The sequence below is a fragment of the Malaya genurostris genome, chromosome 1 (assembly GCF_030247185.1).
Source record: "Malaya genurostris strain Urasoe2022 chromosome 1, Malgen_1.1, whole genome shotgun sequence".
NCBI lineage: Eukaryota > Metazoa > Arthropoda > Insecta > Diptera > Culicidae > Malaya > Malaya genurostris.
The window spans coordinates 17,596,992-17,615,598 of NC_080570.1; the positions used below are offsets into that span (position 1 = coordinate 17,596,992).

Consider the following 18,607-nt stretch of genomic DNA (forward strand, 5'->3'; position numbering starts at 1 on the left):
GCTTCTTATGTAAAGGCAGCAATCTCTTCTGGAGACACTCAGATCGATAGATTTCTGCACTTATAGTAAAAAATGGTTGACTTCAAACTACAGGAACATATTGTTTGTCACACCAGTACCTTTCGACCGAATTTCTCCACATGAATCGACCTGTTCGCATCGCTCACATCCTCTCCAACGACGACAGTAAAGTATTGTGGACCTGGAATGGTTTTTGAGTCCTCCTATTTTTCAGAATGTTATCAGGAAACCAAAGCGAAAAAAATGGCGGATGCATTGAAACTAACTTTGTTTCACAGAAAAATTCAAGACTTTATTTTTATCGCGATAACATATATGTTTTTATGTACTAATCGCATCTAAACTAAATTATCTAGACTTTTTCACGGTAGATTTATAATACAAGCCTTCAAAGCCGAGATATTCGATGAACAAGTAGAGGTATGCATTTCCGAGCGTTCCAATATTCATCAGTTCTTCAGTCATAAAAAAAATACAACACGACCGCTCAACTCAATGAATCATTCTGAATATTTCACAGAATATTCTCAACTAAATTTCGAAGACATTGTCAGGTGGGTTTTTCTATATTCTGCACCGTTTCTAAGAAAATTTAATTAGAAACGGGAAAATAGCAAAAAACCTACCACTTTACGGTACTATCCTCAGCCCTTAAGGGCGCGATAAAAATAAAGTCTTGCATCCACCATTTTTTTCGCTTTGGTTTCCTGATAGCATTCTGAAAAAGGAGAGAGAAATAAAATTGGCTCGACAAGGCTGCCAAACACACAGACATTCAATCTTTGTAAAAGTTGAATATTTTTTTATTGTTCATTGGAATCATGTAATGTCCAACCCATACGATAGATTAATGTGATAAAACTTCTCATCAAAATAATAAAATGTATGCTGGCAACCCGTTACAGTTTGCTCATATACGAGAGAGTACAAGAGAAATACGATGCGCAAAGGGCATTGAACGAGCCACGTGGTCGATTTAAAACTCAACACGTGGCCCTCTGTCCTCAGACCTTAATGGCTGAGGCCAGTAGGTCGCGTATAACCACGTGTCTTACTCTGTGTACAAAATGACTCTCATAAAATGTGTCTGCATCCAATAAAGCTACCGCTTGTTTGGCAGCCTTGCTGAGCCGATTTTATTTCTCTCTCATGTTTCGTTACGTTACCAGGAAACTGGAGAAGAAAAAATGGTGCAAACATAGAAATCGACTTACCTTCACAAAAATAACATTCACTTCATTTTTATCGCGACAACACACATGTTTTTATGCACTAATCGCATCTTAATTCAATTATCTAGACATTGTCAGGATAGATTTTTGATCCATGCTTTTGAAGGCGAGATATTTAATAAACAAGTTGAAAGACGGCGTTTTCAGCTATGTAATTCTTCATTTAGAAAAAAGACTTTCCCGACGACTAAAGTGCATGAATCATTCTGAAATTTTCACAGAATAATTTATTTATTTATTTATTTAGGTATAATCAACAGACACAATATGGTCCTAATGATAATTTCTAGTAATATATAAAAAATTTCCAAGTATCCTACTGCGTGATAGATTGAAGTCAAATCCTGATGAAACGCGGTTGAATGATCTCTGCAAGCCAATAATAGCATTGTTAGCACCGTAGTTGGTTCGTCGTAAAGGAAGTCGAAGAAATGCACTGTTGCGAAGAGCCCGGGGTCGGACGTTGATATTAATTTCGCGGAGCAAAGCAGGGCAGTCAATCCTATCGGTCAAAACATCCGCTATCAGTGAAGCACGTGCCACATCTCGACGAACTTGTAGTGTATCGAGACCGATTAATAACCCGCGACTTTCGTAGCTTGGTAGTTGGTGAGGATTGTTCCACGGTAAGCGCCGTAGGGCGAAGCGAATGAATCTGCGTTGTATCGATTCGATTCTATGAGCTCCGTTTATGTAGTGAGGGTTCCAAACGACAGAACAGAGCTGACATTATGGATCTCGAATCGAGTTGCTCGAAACGGTTATTTTTGAAGTCGATTCGACTGAACTGAGGCATTACGTATCGCTTTCGACCTCGTGATCGAGATCCTAACAATGTGGTACTAGATTTCGACTGACGCTGCTCGAACTGTCATAATCAGAGATGCTATTTATTCAGATTTATCTGTATTATACAGATTTTTACATGCGCATACAGATTTAACACAGAGTACAGATTTATTACAGATTTCTTAAATTTAATACAGATTTATACAGATTTCACCAAAAGTATTAAGGAAAAAATTAAACTATCTATTAGTATTTGAGCTATCTATTAGTATTTGATTGCAATGACGAGATAAACGTTTAGGAATCAACGTACAAATCACTTTTTAAAATTTATATTTTTTGTGCAGATATTTAATGAAGAACACTGAAATCCATTTATATTGAAATTTGTAACTAAATTGGACTTAAAAGTTAGACAAGTCTTGGCATCATGAAACATTATTGCCAGACTGACAGTTGTATTACCTGACTCGACGTTGCATATTGGATTTTGGAAATCCATCTTAACTTATGAAGTGAACATTTTCAAATTAGACAAGTTTATGGCACCATAATACAATTGTTGTTGATAGGAAAAAACTATAAAATTTCGTCGATGAATATAATATAAGATATGAAATTTAATCTACCACTCTATAACCATAATCTATTAGAATAACACCTTTAAACATAATTGTATTGTAGAAATTTTATTTTATTAGCGAATACAGATAAATACAGATATTTTATACGAATCAATACAGATTTTCTATGAAAATATCTGGCATCTCTGGTCATAACATACATAGGTAAACAAATATACATTGCAATCATGAAAAAAATTAAACTGAATTATTGTTTGGGTATTTTCGATTACATTTATTCAGTTCAAGTACTGAAAAGAAGCAAACTGCTTGTAATACTGCGGTTTTAAGTTGCCGCACGAAATTAACATGAACACATTTCTGAAATTTAAATCAAGAAGCAGATTCGTTTCCACTCCATTTGAAAACGTAAAGAATTTTTTCAAGCGTGTTCTTGTACACAATTTATCGATGAACTTCTGAAATTATAATAAAAAAAATTCTTTATTTTTCATGTATTGTTTCAAGTCTAATACAATTTACGTCATCCATATGTGTAGTTTTAATCAAAGGCTTTTAGGTTTTCCAGCTTTCTTTGTAGTATTTTATCATATTTATTAGGAGATATTGCTTTAGCTAATATACCAGGAGTAACCCATTCTTTGTAGTATTCATAATCCATTTAGGTACTATTGAAAAGTCAAATACACGCTAATAGCACGAGATTGTGATGCTTTTGGCATATTCTAAATACTTTCAAGGTGTTTGGACAAATTTTTCAATTTACTAGAGTTAGATATATGGGTAAAAACATTATTTGCTCATTGTTATCGAGCGAATAAGCTTTTTCCTACAATCCGTTTGAGCGACGTTTTCTGTCCACAGGATTCCGAAATTTTATTACAAACTACAGTTACTGGGCATAGGTTAGTTTCGACTTACTTTTGTTATTTTTGTAAACACCACGCAGCTTTCAATTAATATGCTTTCTAAACAGTTCGACTTGTACTTAATATGCCAAACACACAATATATATATATATATATATATATATATATATATATATATATATATATATATATATATATATATATATATATATATATATATATATTATATATATATATATATATATATATATATATATATATATATATATATATATATATATATATATATATATATATATATATAACGATATACAAAACAATGCATTAAAATGAAGATTATCAATACTAATATGTTTACGAAAATCTAAGATGTTATCGATAACTACCTAAATAAAAAAGAAACGTATTCGAAAACTCATAGTCGATAGTAATAAGGCTTTCGACCATTTCTTATCGAGTTCAGTCGTTTACGAGCTCGATTGTTTTGGTTCCATAATGCCAAAACTTCTCGATAATCTAATACTTCTTCGAGTGAAGTCGAACGAAGCTCGATGATCGACTTCGAATCGAGAACCATAATACGAAACGTGGTCGATTCGATAAAATTTCAGTCGAATCGAGATACATAATGCCACCCCAGTACTCCAAGGATGAACGAACAAGCGAGCAAAACAGAGATTTTAAACAGTGCACGTCTGTAAAATGTTTAGCCATCCTCATAACAAATCCTAGGTTGCGAGAAGCTTTAGAAACGATATAGCTGATGTGTTGCTTGAATGTCAGTTGCTCATCGAGAAAGACACCAAGGTCTTTAACACACGTCGTTCTGACTATCGGGGATCCTTCCAGAAAGTAATCAAAATGAAATGGCTCTTTCTTCTTCGAGAATGTGATGGTCGAGCATTTGTCAGGATTCAATTTCATACGGTTTACTTTACACCACTCGGCGAAGCTCAACAACTGTCGTTGAAGAAAACCTGCATCTTCTGGGCTTCGAATGTAATAGTAGATCTTAACGTCATCGGCAAACGATAGACGAGGGCCCTCTAGAGTAAAGTTGACGTCGTTGAAATACAGTAAAAATATTAAAGGCCCGAGATGACTACCCTGCGGAATTCCGGACGAAGCGATAAACTCATTGGAAACGTGATCGCCGATTGTCACTGCTAAACGACGATCTACAAGATATGACTGCAGCCACCGAAGGATGCTAGAGCCGAATCCAAGTCTTTCCAATTTAGCAATTGTTATATTGTGATTTATTATATCAAAGGCAGCAGAGAGATCGGTGTAAATAGCGTCTGTTTGTAAGCCTTTTGACATACCATCAGTCACGTAGCACATGAATGACAATAGGTTGGTGGTTGTGGAGCGCTTGGGCATAAAACCATGTTGAGTGTCAACAATATATTGCTTGCAGTGGTTGAAAATCGGTGCCAGAATAACCTTTTCAAACAGTTTAGGAACTGCACTAAGCGATGTGATGCCACGGTAATTGTTCACGTCTTTTTTGTCACCTTTCTTATACACTGGGAACATAAAAGAAGATTTCCATAAGTTGGGAAAAACTTCTTTAGAGAGTGACATCCGAAATAGTCGACAAAGGGGAGCAATTACACCAGTCGAGCAATTTTTCAATATAACTGCCGGTAAACCGTCAGGGCCAGAGGAGGTAGACGACTTCATGCAAGCGATTGCCGTCCGAATCGAATCCTCGTCAATATGAATGAGATTTAAAGAATTATTAGATTCTGGAACGTTGAGCGCGGCGAGTGTAATTTGTTGCGGGCTTAAAGTTTCGTTTGTAAAGACACGAGAAAATTTTTCCGAAAAAAGCTGGCAGATTTCCCGCTTACACGAACCAGTAAACTCTCCAAACTTCATTATAGAAGGTAACTCAGACTCCTTCCTTTGCTCGTTCACGTGTTTCCAAAAAGACTTCGGATTGGATTTCAATTTCCGTTGTACATTTTTCAAGTAGCTGACATGACAACGCTTGACAGTTTTCTTATATAATTGATTGATCTGGACATATTGATTACGCAGTGTGTATCCGCCATGTTTTGAATACCGTTTTAGGACGGCTCTTTTAGTCGTTTTCAGTTGTCTCACTACGGTGGTCTGCCATGGTGGATGCAGGGACAGCCGTTTGGATCGTTTTGGTACAAAGAAGTCAATCGCGTAGCTCATGACGTTAGAGAACGTTTGTACAGCAGCGTTGACATCATCATTGTCGAGAATTTCCTCCCAGTCAATATGTATTAGAAAGTCGGTCATTTTAGTGTAGTCAGCTTTATTAAAATTATAGCTGATGATGTCGGTCGTGTTGTAGCCATCTGGTGGAAGATTAGAGTTGAGCACAATATGAAGTGGCGGGTGATGTCGAACAGATTTGACCAAAGGAAACGGTGAGGCACTAATTATAGGTGCAACATCTGCTCTGCTCGAGAAAGCTAATTTTCTATGAGATTATCAGTTGGGTTTTTTGATATTCGTCACCGTTTCTGAGCAAATCAGAGCGTGAAAACAGCCCTCTAAAATACCCTAAAACACACCTTTTTATACTGAGAAGAAGAAAGAATTCGGCGCACAGGCCCAAGAGTGATTGATTTGAAAATTTGACAAAACATTCTTGAAATGTTTTATTTTGACAAAATAGAAAAAAAGATCCCCGCTCCACAGAAAAATAGATCGTTTCCTTCGATTTTATAGGCTTTACGCGTTTTTCTCGAAAGCAGGTTATTAAAGTCCGTGTTCATCGTCATTCGAAAACTACTTCACCAATTTTTTTTTCAAATTTTGCAAAAACTTTCTACATGTAATATATTAGACCCCAAGGTATCCTTTTCGTTTTTTGTTACTCAGGGGACGTTTTACAGCTACATAATGGCGGTACACCAGCAAAAAAATTTACAATTTTGATCTAGAAAAATATCTACTAAAAACTATACTGCTTTGATTTGTTGACTTCTGATTAGTCTGCAGTGAGATACAGTGGACACCGCAAATCATGATTTCTAAGAAGCGTCCCTAAAAATACTCCTTCACCGGCTTATTTCTCAATATTTTTCCACGAAAAAAAATACGGAATGTTATTCGAAGCTTTGTATTATGCAAAATATTCGAATTTATGCTGTTGAACGATAGCTCTAAAAAATCGCAAAATCACCGTTTTTTATCAACCGTTAGATCCTTAATCTAAATTTTTTTATATTTGCAATTATATAACAAATATATATAATCGGCCAGTTTAAGTCGAAACTCGTTTACGTTCGGCACGACAGTAAAGACGTTGCACTTCGGTGCAATTAAAAAAGGTGTTCTGTAAGTTGCAGAAACTTTATGTCTGCCTAGCGGTTTATGTTGAGCTGCTAGTTTACATAACAGTTCAACATAAACTGTTATGTACTGACGAGTCGAAGACGAAACATAAAGTATAGAAATCGGTTATGTGCCCAATGCACAAAATAGGATAACCCCTAAATGACCAATTATATAACAAGTTAAAGTAACAAAATTCAAAGAAAATGTGTCATTGTATACACACTTAAAACGGGTTATCGAGCTTGACATAGCGAAATGCCGAATTAGATCGCCAACACGGTTTTGTACTAATTGTCTAGTTATGCAAATGCTCTTCCAAAATTCGTTAAAATTATATTCTGATTTTGCCGTAGTTTGGCATCATAATTTTCTGAACATATCAGTAAATAATTAATGCACCGACCTCAGCAAGTGCGTTTGCCGAGACTTCGAACAGCGTTCTTGCTGGAATATTTCCATTTGAGAATCACAACAAATGCGGCAAGGATGCTTCGATTGTTCCGTCTGTGGTACCGACAAGCACAAACCAATAAACATCACCATGCGGCGAGCTTATCAGCACTGACCAGCAGAGTTCAGTTACCTGGCTGCGATCTGCTGATCTGCAAAATTCTTATCATCCGATCTGCCACAGCTGTAAGTAAACCACCAAGCAAACAGTTCTTCATGTGATTCGATCGAGTAGACAACATTCGGTTCGACTGACAATGGTCAATCTGTGGCCGATTCTAGTCGTCGCACTGTCCACGCTGACTGCTGGTGGTTTAGCATTTTTTACCGATGAGCGCCATGGTGATGCTCCGTTCAACGATCAGTTTCTGAGTCAGGTGTTGGAACACGCGAAAACGTGGACTCCGGATACATCATTTCAAGCGGGAATTTATTTTAGAACCTTCCGCAACTTGGATGGTATCTATCAAAGTCCGTTGGATTTCACACTGCCAACGAAGCGGCACCAGGAAGCATATGATGTAGAGATTCCGAAGCAGTTCGATGCCAGAGAGAAGTGGCCAAACTGCAAATCAATTCGGGTAATTCGAAACCAAGGCACATGTGGATCATGCTGGGCTGTGGCGGCCGTCAGTGTGATGTCGGATCGGTTGTGCATACATTCAGGAGGGAAGCTGGATGTGGATTTGGCCGCGGAAGACCTTATGGCATGCTGCAAAGATTGTGGAAATGGATGCAACGGAGGATATCTCGATGGAACGTCGTTTCAGTACTGGGTGGATGCTGGGCTGGTGAGCGGTGCGCCATACAACAGTACAGACGGTTGCAAGCCCTACCCATTCAAACCGTGCGAATATCCCTTCAACGATTGTCACAAAGAGGAATCTCCACAATGTTCGCATCACTGCATACAGGGATACGATGGCCGATATAAAAAGGATAAATTTTACGGCAGCGTGGCCTACAACATTCCGAACGATGAGCGTAAGATCCAACTGGAGATTATGACCAACGGACCGGTGGAGGCCGGTTTCTCCGTGTATGAAGACTTGTTCCTGTACCGGAGTGGCGTCTACAAACATGTCACTGGGAAGCAGGTCGGCAAGCACGCAATCCGGATCATCGGCTGGGGCAAAGATCGTGGCGTACCGTACTGGCTGATTGCTAACTCGTACGGTTCGGAGTGGGGTGAACACGGTTACCTCAAGATGTTGCGAGGATCGAACCACCTGGGCATCGAGGAAAAAGTGATCGCCGGATTGCCGAAAGTGTAGTGAAAACGGTTGATGTTGAAGAAAAAAAAACGTGGAATTGAATAAAAGATTTTTTGCCAACAAAAGTGTTTTATATGATAATAGATCTCTTGCACAAGATCTGGTCCTATAGTAAAGTTATTCAACCCTTAAACGCGCATGAGGTTTGAAAAAAAAAATGTTCACCGACAGTGACAGTAGGTTCTGAAAGATGCTTTTTATAAACAATCAACAATAATTTGTAGTTATTTTATTTAATGAAGAAATCGTAGATTCACACGTTTTCCGATATTTCGTCAGAAAAAAAACTGCATAGTGCCAAGCGAAAATGTTAAACGTAAATGACAGTTGTCTTGCCGACTTTCAGCAAAAGCTAACACATATTTCGAAGTTTCGTTAAACGCATTTCCTGATTTCAGGATAATTGTTAATTACTGATGAGTTCAGCAAAAGCACTTTGCCAGTATTATATTTGATCGGAAATGGTTCTACAGTTTTTCAAAATATTCCCCTAGAAGATCAATACACTTTTGCATACGCTTGAACCAATTTTCATAACCGTTTTTTTCCACTCTTCTAAAGGTCCCCTAAAACATGGTTTTTGATCGCTTGATCTTCAGGAGTATTGATTCGCTCTCCACGCAGTTTATTCTTCACGGATCAAATAGAAGTCGTTAGGTGCTAAGTTAGGACTATACGACGGGTGGCGCCCATCAATCCGACGTTTTGGGTGCTCAAATATTCGGTTGTTAGAGCCGATTTCCCTCTCAGCAGGCCGTTCAATTTTGTTGATTTTTGAGCGCTTGTTGAACGACATATTGCACGAAACATTCGTTAAATTTGCTGGAACGGTTTGTTGTTGTTTTTTCTCTTACAAAAATAGTGTGAAAACTAAGTGTTACCTTTACACAGAAAGAAAATTTGTTGTTATTCTACGAGAAGTAGAAGTATTGTGCAGGTATGTAGTGTTAGTTTAAACAAATAAGTGGAAAAAACTTCAGAAATTCTTCAGTAAAACTAGTCCAACGGGGCTCCAACTCCTCATGTTAAAAATGGCTCAACAATGGACCTCTATCTGCCGCGTTTGTTGAACGAAAAAAATGGCATTCGGTTCAACGGTCTGTTTCAAAATCGGCAAACGAAGGTCCCGTGTTGGCCTCCCGTTGAACGATCGATTGGACTTTCATTGGACCAATGATCCAACGTATTGGACCAATGAAGGACCACCGTTGAACGTTTTTTTCTAAGTGGGTTATGAGAGCTTGCATTATCGTGAAGAAGAAAGATTTTTCGTCTTGCGTTTGTTTTCCTTATTTCACGAAAAACTTCTGGCAAACAAATGGTGATATACCAATCAGAATTGACGGCTTTACGATCCTCCGAAGCAACGGTAGCGATTTGTCCGTTTATATATAAAAAAAAAACAAGCTACCCTTTTTTAAGTGCTTCAAACGCGAACAACTTTTGTTGTCGCATAGGATGGTGCTACACTGCCAAAAGTCAAATTAAGTTGATTGAAACACTCTTGCCTTGATAATCCACCACGAAAATCGTAATAAATCATTGCACGAAAGCTCTGTAGTTTTGCTGAGGTAAAATGTTCTACTCATTGTAAACAAACCAAATAGTGCTCAAATAGTGCTAAAAAATCGGAAACAAAATTTTGATCGTCATTTTCTCGACATGCCGATTTTCCATATGGGACTGATATGCAAGTATGGGCAGTATAATTGAAGACAAGCGCTACTGAATAGTCAGTAAAATGTTGTGTTGCCGATCTAATTCGGCATTTCATTATGATTTTGCCGTATATGCAGTGAATGTTATGCCGAACAGACAGTAAACTTCTTGCTGACAATTAATAACTGGTCATAACTGATGTTGTCAAACTTGAGATTGCCGAGATTCCGCAATTTTATCTTTTGCCGAATTATCTCTGCGAATCTCGGAAATTATTTTGCCGGGATTTAGCGAAAAAACGTGTGTATGAACATGCCATAAAGAAAGTATTGAACTAAATTTGACGGACCGCCTAAATCGTACTTTACTTCTTTAAAACTTACCTCACTTCAGTAAACTAGTTGACAGGTAATTATTTATTATTTTCACGATAATTTTTCAAAAGTGCGTATAAGCAAGTGAAAGTTTCTCTTTGTTTACTTTCTCTTCTATTAATTACCAAGCGGTTTCCACGTTTATCACTCAACTCTTTGCATGAAATGATACCCGAAACTTTCGATTTTCAAACAGAATAGTGATATCAAAGAAAATCTTTTTAATCACATTACAATAATTGAAAGAGAAAGTGATTAGCAGCCCTTACACGAGACAATATTACTGTCAATACAAGGAGTATTGACAATACTTTTGATCGTGTAATGGAAACTTCATTGGATTGACGAAAATATTGTCAAAAAATCAAAACTGCCCATCAATCCGACAATATTTTCTCTCCAGAGAGAAACTGTTAAATATGTGCAATGGCCTCTTCTCTCAATATTTTAATATTCATTTGCAATATTTAAAGCACCAAACACTTGAATTTCTCGAAAAACTCGGACTCTAGTTATCAAACCAATTGGATTGATGGTATTGACAATAATATTGTCACGTGTAAGGGCAGCTATTAAAGAGAAACTGTCACTTGCTTATACGCCCTAATGAAAAATCAACCGAGAATTTATTACATACCTAAACTAGAGTGACTATAATCAGAGTGGCGACAGCTGTTCGTTTGGAATGACAGCTCCCAGTTCCAAACGAGCAAACGACCTGTCAATTCAATGTAAAGCTAATGGAATGTTTTGAATTGATGCCAACATTACGGATGAGATGTCGTCACTCTGGTTATAGGCACTCTAACCTAAACAAGGCTTATATCAAAGTTGCAATTTTTCTTGTCGTCTAACTTTCGAAGCGCAAATAAAAACGATTTTTCCTAATATTCAAGTCTTTATTCAGTCGACTAAATTTCTTACATTAACAAGCAAAATCGAACACCCTACTGGCATACTGGGAACGATTCTAACTCGTCGAGCAGTCGAGTATCATCACACTATATTCTGAACCTTTGGCAAACCGGCAGCAATGGAGCTTTCGATACCGAGATGGTCAACGCCGCGCAAAATCTTAAAGAATCCATTGTCACCCCAGTCGCTGTTCCACGAGTTGGCAATCAGCCAATACTTGGTATCGTTTTCGACACCCCAACCCAGTATGCGGATCGCATGACCACCGAGCATCTTTCCAGTGACGTGCTGGTAGACGCCCTCTTTGTACTGCAGCAAGTCTTCATACACCGTGAAGGCACCTTCCACCGGTCCATTCGTCATAATCTCCTTCTGGATCTGCTGTTCGTGTCTGGCGATCGAATAGGACGACTTTCCGAAGTGTTTATCTTTAGCATACGGCACGTTGTAGCTAGCCTGGCATTTCTTTTCACACTTGGGGGTCTTGCCTTCTTCCCCATTGCAAGCCGGTCTCGAGCCATTGACATGGTGCTCACAGGGAGCAATCACGTACGGTTGACAGCCTTGATCCGACCCGTACGGGCCACCACTGACCAGTCCCTTTCTGACCCAATAACTCCAAGCTGCACCCGGGAATCCACCATTGCAACCGAATCCGCACGTGTGACAGCACGAAACTAGATCCTCTGCTGAAACTCGGAAGTGCACGTTTCCACCCGAATGAATGCAGTATCGATCGGACATGGCCTCCACGGCCCCAAAAGCCCAACAGGAACCGCACGAACCCTGATCACGGATTTCTCGAATCGTAGGACAATTTGGCCACTGCTCACGGGAATCGAAATTCTCCGGTAAATCATCATCGTCCTCCAGTTCGTGCAGCATCAATGGCGGCTTGAACTTGTCCGCATCCTTGTGTACTCCCATCAGCCCGCGAATGTAGGCCATCGAGGTTTGCGGAGCGAAATTTGCCCCGGCCCGCCAGGTCACTGCTTTGGCATTGATTTCATCGATGAATGCCTGCGACAACGGATGCTGCTGGGCCCCGACTAGACCGAGGGCCAACAGTAGCAGCAGATACTTCATGGTGTTAAATTATGCTGAATCGTTTGTTGTTTTCTGAAAATTGATAGCAAAACAGAATGTAGTTATTCAGTGATCAGTTCAGTTGAAGGGAAATTGACGTGTGACGTCTAACCGTGGGGTCGCATCGATAGGTTACTCGAATTGGCTTTTTAATGATGTGTATTCATATCAGTGCCTTAGTCGGGGATCAAAAACCTCTCTGAATCGAACGTTCGATAAGGATTTCAGAAAAATGCCAGTTTTTTTTTCAAGCGCATATAAAACTGCGTATTTCTTTTTCAGTGAATAATTCACACACCTTTTTCTGCTTTCTTTCCTTTTCAACGATTCCGTAGAATCCAATCATAGAATCAACAAACCCAACCAACTGCAGTACAGCACCGCACTAGTGCATTTATGAATTTGTTATTGGACGAGCTATTCTCATTATAGCAATCCATGAGTCCATGAGCGAGAGAGGTCAAAATCTGTGACGCTTTGTTTAAACATCAATTTCAGCTGATCAGCAGAATGTTGACTGTAAATAATTCTTTGAAGGGTGGTGGCACTATTATCAGTTTACCCCTATTGGAATGTTTGGATAGAAAATCTCAAATTTGCAGTTGCCTATTTCTGTATAATTCGTTGACTAAAACATTCAGAAAATATTAACATTACTTATTGTCAATTCAAGAATTGAAGCTAACAGTAGCACATGTATTCATAAGGTCAAAGTAGGCTAACCACCCTCTGTATGTTGTTTTTCATTTCTCTTTGTGTTTTGAAAGCGATTTCAGTGCTTTTTTCCCGTGGTTCTCGACTGGAAATAAACACAGCTGAACCGTTTTTTGATAATAATGAATCATTCTGCGCAGTAAACAGTAGCATCACTGTTTCACTTTTTATAATTTTTAATATCACTAATAGGAAACCTTTGGCATTTATATTTTTATGTAAACACTGTGACAGATTAGATCGAAGATTTTCTAGTTAACTAGAAAGCCTTCGTAATGATAGCCCCAAAATGGCAGTTTTGAAAGAAGATAACTTCTTAAGAATAATAAAAAACGGACTTACCTCGAAAGCGACTAGGTGAATAATGAGTAAGCTAGTGCTCTGTTCTCTGTGTTATTGATCCGGTAAACTTGAGCTTGTACACACACACATCGATACGAACGCACGAAATCAATATACACTGCAGAAAATCGACACTTTTTTGGAATGTGTTTCTTTAAATACACTTCTTCATTTTCTATCTGTACGAAACTGACAGCTTCAGTTTGTTTGGGACAGTGACTCAGACTATAGGGTAACAGAGGTATTTTGGCCACTTCATATATTTTGGCCCACCTAACAAACTTTATCGATTTTATCGGATTTAATTGATGTGAAGTAACTCATGTTACATAAATTTGAAGGTAAACGCATTAAATTACCTATTGCGGAAGGGTTTTTCAAAGATATTACAACATTTGGTGGATATTTATTCAAAGTGGGCCAAAATAAAATCAATCCTAAAGTGGGCCAAAATACCTCTGTTACCCTATCTGTATGAAATGTTCAAAACGACGAATGTAACAGTGAGAGATTCTCTTTGTTTACTTTCTCTTTCGATTATTACGGTACTGCTAGCAATTCTTCACTCCAATTATTTACCGATAACAATAACTAAAGCTATCACCTTGGAATCTGCACTGAAGCAATTACCGAAAAAAGCAGTAATGTTTCACAATTATGGAAAGAGAAAGTAAACAAAGAGAATCTCTCATTGTTACATTCGTCGTTTTGTACATTTTATACAGATATGGTCAGTAAATCGTTGATCCCAGCGGGTTTTCATCGGTATGTATCAAGCGAGAATTTTTGGTTACAGTTTCAATTTAGTGTGTTTTACGAAATCGATTACTTCTTTGTACATTTTCATATTTTTAGATTTGTATAGTTCAGTGTGATTCAATTTTTTTTGTTTGAAATGGAAACCCAATCAATGGTGGCTATACTTTGGACACATTGGTTGGAGTCTATTTGAGTTTGTGCGTTTTGCTTGTCCTATGTCCAATCTGACGTGAATTTCCAGGTAGTTGAACTCGGTTTTCAACATAATGGTAAGTTTATATTTGTTGCATTCATTTGCGTCCAGGTTTCTGATAGCATGACTTCCTTTCGACGAGGACTCGATGTAGCTCCGCTTCATTTTTTTCTAAGTTGTATATTACACTGCATCATTGTTAATGATGTGAATTTTATGTTTTTCATATTTTGTATCTTCGGACATGTTGTTTTTCCTATTATATATAGAAATTAATTCTGTCGATCTTCTATTACAGAGTTTTCTCCTTATTTCTTCGTTTCCTACTTGACCCAGGAAGTCTGAGTAAAAACTCATCATTGTTTGTTTAACCGTTTTTTGCTTTTGTATGTGCTTCTTTCATGATGTTTTCCCAATTTTCCTTCTCATTTCTTCCGTTATTGTAATTTATCGCAGTTCCGTTTCTAGTGAAACTGGGTGTGAGCCTCGTTGTTTGATGCCGCTCGTATGTCGTCCTCATAGCGTTTGATTCGCCGTGATTTTGATCTTGCTCATTACGTGGTCTCTTTGAACCTTATTTTGTTTGTATACTTAGACTTTCAGGATAGGTTTTTACAGCTGCTTTGCTGCTAGCTATGGAAAATCCATTATTTCTTCTAACGGTGCGTAGCCGTTTTGTGTTCGTAAGGGAAAACATTCTTTTGCTGCAGCAAACGTGATTGCGGTTTTATCCATAAGCTTCTTAATGTTCATATGTCACAATTTTCACCTGGCTTGTTTTTACATTGATTGAGTTCATTCTACGTCTCATGTTGACCGGCACAATTGTTGCATCATTTTCGGTTTTCTTTGCACCTAGCTTCATTGTGGTTAAATCTAAGGCATTTTCCACAAGTAATAAGGTTATGTCTGAAGGGTCTTACTTTACTGTAACAACAGAATTATTGTATACGATCCGATATTGCGGAAGCTCTAAATCTTACACTTATGCGATTTGCTGGAACTTTTTGGCATTCCACAAAACGGTTTAAGCGTTTTACACTAATGACAGGGACTTCGCAGGTCATACCTTCTATGATCTGGTCTTCAGAAATATCAGTAGGAACTCCATCAACTATTCCCGTTACGGTAACCAAATGCATTGGCACGTATGCCTTATAACAGCTGGCGTGCTTTTATTTATTTCCTCTATTAGAGCGTTTACTTTTGTGTAACTGCTAGTAAAAACCAATATTCGAGCTCATCCGACTTATTTTATGTCCGTTATAAACAGTTTAAATTGTTCCATTTTTAAAGCATCGATCCAACTGACAACTTGTTTATTCGCTCTCGTCCATCATTGTTTTTCAGCTCGACATACAATCTGTATGGGCCTGTGTCAATTTCCGCTTAAACTACGTTAGTGAATTCCATTCTTTTAGTGGTTCTATCTCTTTCAACTAAATCATCTTCATTTGAATTCATCTCATCGTCTGGGAGAGCAGGTAGATCCGGTGTTTTTTTTTCCTTGCTCATTTCGAGGTTATGTTGGTTGGGGCACTAATGGCGTCCGTCTCTGTTCCTTAAATATGTGGAAACTTCACTGTTTTTACACAAAGGATTTAATGAGGTTTTCAGCACTACACTTCTTAGCAGCTATTGTTCAAACCTTGAGATTAACAAGTTCACAATATCGCCTCAAAAATCGATACGACACTTTCCGTCCCATAAACACGTCTGTACCGCGTGGCTTGACTATCAAAACTGTTAAATACACTTTAATAGTCCCACGACAAAAAGGCCTAACTGCCAATGACAGTTTCTCTTTGTTTACCTTTTCTTTTAGGATTTAATTTCTGAAATTATGAAAGTACAGGTGTGTAATGTCAGAGACATAACTGGATGTCGTGAATACGAATAAAACTGACACTCTTACTTTATACTTTAGAATATAAATTAGTTGAGCGATAGCGTGAATTGTGCAAGTTTTGCCATTTTATGCTACAAGAATTTGAAACGATACACCTAAACTACACTACAGTACAGTGCTTCCAACGATTGAAGTCCAAATGAAAGCACGACCTAAGCGTTTAAGGATCTATACCATGCAAAAGGTCTGCTTTCATTGCCAACTGCTCCACTGGACGACTGAAGTCCAAATGAGAGTTGCGACCAGCGATGCCAGATAGTAGTAGTGTCATTTCCGTAGATTGGCATTTTTCTCGGAAGCTCTCACGGTGAAAAGCTTTTTTTGCTCGCCAGACAAAACTAGTTTCCGTAGTTCTCCGTTGATTAATTGTAATTTCCGTAGATTTCCGTAGAAAAAAAATCAAATTTCCGTAGATTTTGTCTACGGATCCGTAGATCCGTAGAAAATGTTCGAATCCGTACAGACGGAGATTTCCGTAGATCTGACATCGCTGGTTGCGACCTGAGCGTTTTAGATTTTTAACCACGCAGAAGGTGCACTCTCTGAAGCTGCTGGTTGATTAAATCATTCACACGACGTCTGCTTCCATCCAACGCACAAGCAGAAATGATCGACTTTCGACCACGGTTCCCCTTTTATAAGCAGTCAGTTGAAGATATATGCCTGACTACCTCAAAATCGTCGTCCTTGCGCGAAAAATCCAAGCGAAAGTAAAGAGTTTTCCGCGTTGTTTTCAAATTTTGAGAAAACCTTATTTTTGAGTTGTTTGTGGTTTTCTCACACTATTCAAAATATTATCCTAAATTCCTGATCATATTTTTGATGAAATAGTGAAAGAATTATGTTGCTGCCTTTAAAACAAGTCGAGATATTCACGATTAAGTTCTGCCCATTCTTCCATATGGCTGATTTTGAAAAGGCACCCCATAGTAAAGTAAGTCGTATTCACGACAAAATGTGTTATACACGCAGAGAAATTGAACATGTTTAAAATAACAAAACAGTTAGTAGTTTTTTAAATTTGATTTATATTCATTTCAAGCTAGAATATGATTGTTTCAAACCAATTTCTCCCTCCAACAAAAACAATGATCTCTGTTTGATTTGAATCAAAATTATGGTCCAACCAAACCAAAAATATAATTGTTCCGAATGAGTTTATTGTTGAAATAAACTAACAATTTTTTACATGTCAACCAAAGTTGAATTAATGTAACCGGCAGTGTTCTCGTTGACTCAATCCTGCTATACCTTCACATCTAGAAAAAACTTGGTTCAATTTATCTATGGTATTATTTGTGTAATGATACAACTAAGTTTACTGTTTAAATGAACCGTGTTAGTTTTATTTCATGTAAACCAGAACAATTTTTTCTCGCGCGTATACACCATTATTGACATTATTGTCTCCCACGGAAGAAGTTTGTACGCGTTTCATAAGTAAAAATTGATCTGCTTCTTTCATGTCCTAAGGGTACAAGTGTATGTATTGATGATAAAGTATATTTTAAAAATATGTATAACGTTACATAACACATTTTCTTTACATTTACATTTTACATTTCATTCTGATGGAGCACCGAATCGTTTGGATGCTATAAAAATTAAGAAACAGGGCTTTACAATTACATACAATGGTATGTGAATAATTCGATCGTGTAGCAACGGGAATGACGAAGCGTCTTAAAAAATTTCAAAATTAAAAATAATTGTTTTCTAGAAATTTTTAAACCAATATAAATCGAAATAAAAGTAGTTTTAAATATAACCTTGTAAATTAGTTTGAAAGAAATCATTTTATTTTTAAAAACAAACAAAAATGTATGATTTCAACAAACAAAAGCGTTAGTTGAAATAGCTAAATTTAAGGTAATTTATTTCAACTAAAAAGTTTGTAAATTTAAAGCGCAACAATTCTTAACTTTATCTAAGGTTCGTTCATTCGTAACAAATTTTTCAAATTGAATTCACTGTGAAATTGTTTGTCAAGAAATTGACAGGAACGCACAAGTGAAATATTTGTTGTTTTTATCAAATTGTCGTTTGAAACAAACTAACACACTGAGTAAAATTGATTATCATGTTTTGTAGTTTCAAGCAGCAATATTATTTA

At 37.5% G+C, this 18,607-nt stretch overlaps 2 protein-coding genes across 3 annotated transcripts; one reads left to right on the top strand and one right to left on the bottom strand.

Moving 5' to 3' along the window:
- Positions 1-6,979: 6,979 nt before the first annotated feature.
- Positions 6,980-9,129, top strand: LOC131433876 (cathepsin B-like). Its single transcript, XM_058600485.1, has one exon. It carries the CDS (start codon positions 7,527-7,529, stop codon positions 8,541-8,543), a length of 1,017 nt encoding a protein of 338 aa, XP_058456468.1. The 5' UTR covers positions 6,980-7,526; the 3' UTR covers positions 8,544-9,129.
- Positions 9,130-11,454: 2,325 nt separating this feature from the next.
- LOC131433891 (cathepsin B) lies at positions 11,455-13,741 on the bottom strand. Of its 2 annotated transcripts, none has more exons than XM_058600504.1 (2): positions 13,634-13,741; positions 11,455-12,610 (listed from the first exon to the last, which is right to left on the bottom strand). In XM_058600504.1, exon 2 carries the CDS (start codon positions 12,575-12,577, stop codon positions 11,573-11,575), a length of 1,005 nt encoding a protein of 334 aa, XP_058456487.1. In that variant the 5' UTR covers positions 12,578-12,610; positions 13,634-13,741; the 3' UTR covers positions 11,455-11,572. The 2 variants fall into 2 exon arrangements, with proteins under 2 accessions (XP_058456487.1, XP_058456482.1); XM_058600499.1 differs by lacking the exon at positions 13,634-13,741 and adding an exon at positions 12,876-13,005.
- Positions 13,742-18,607: the final 4,866 nt, after the last annotated feature.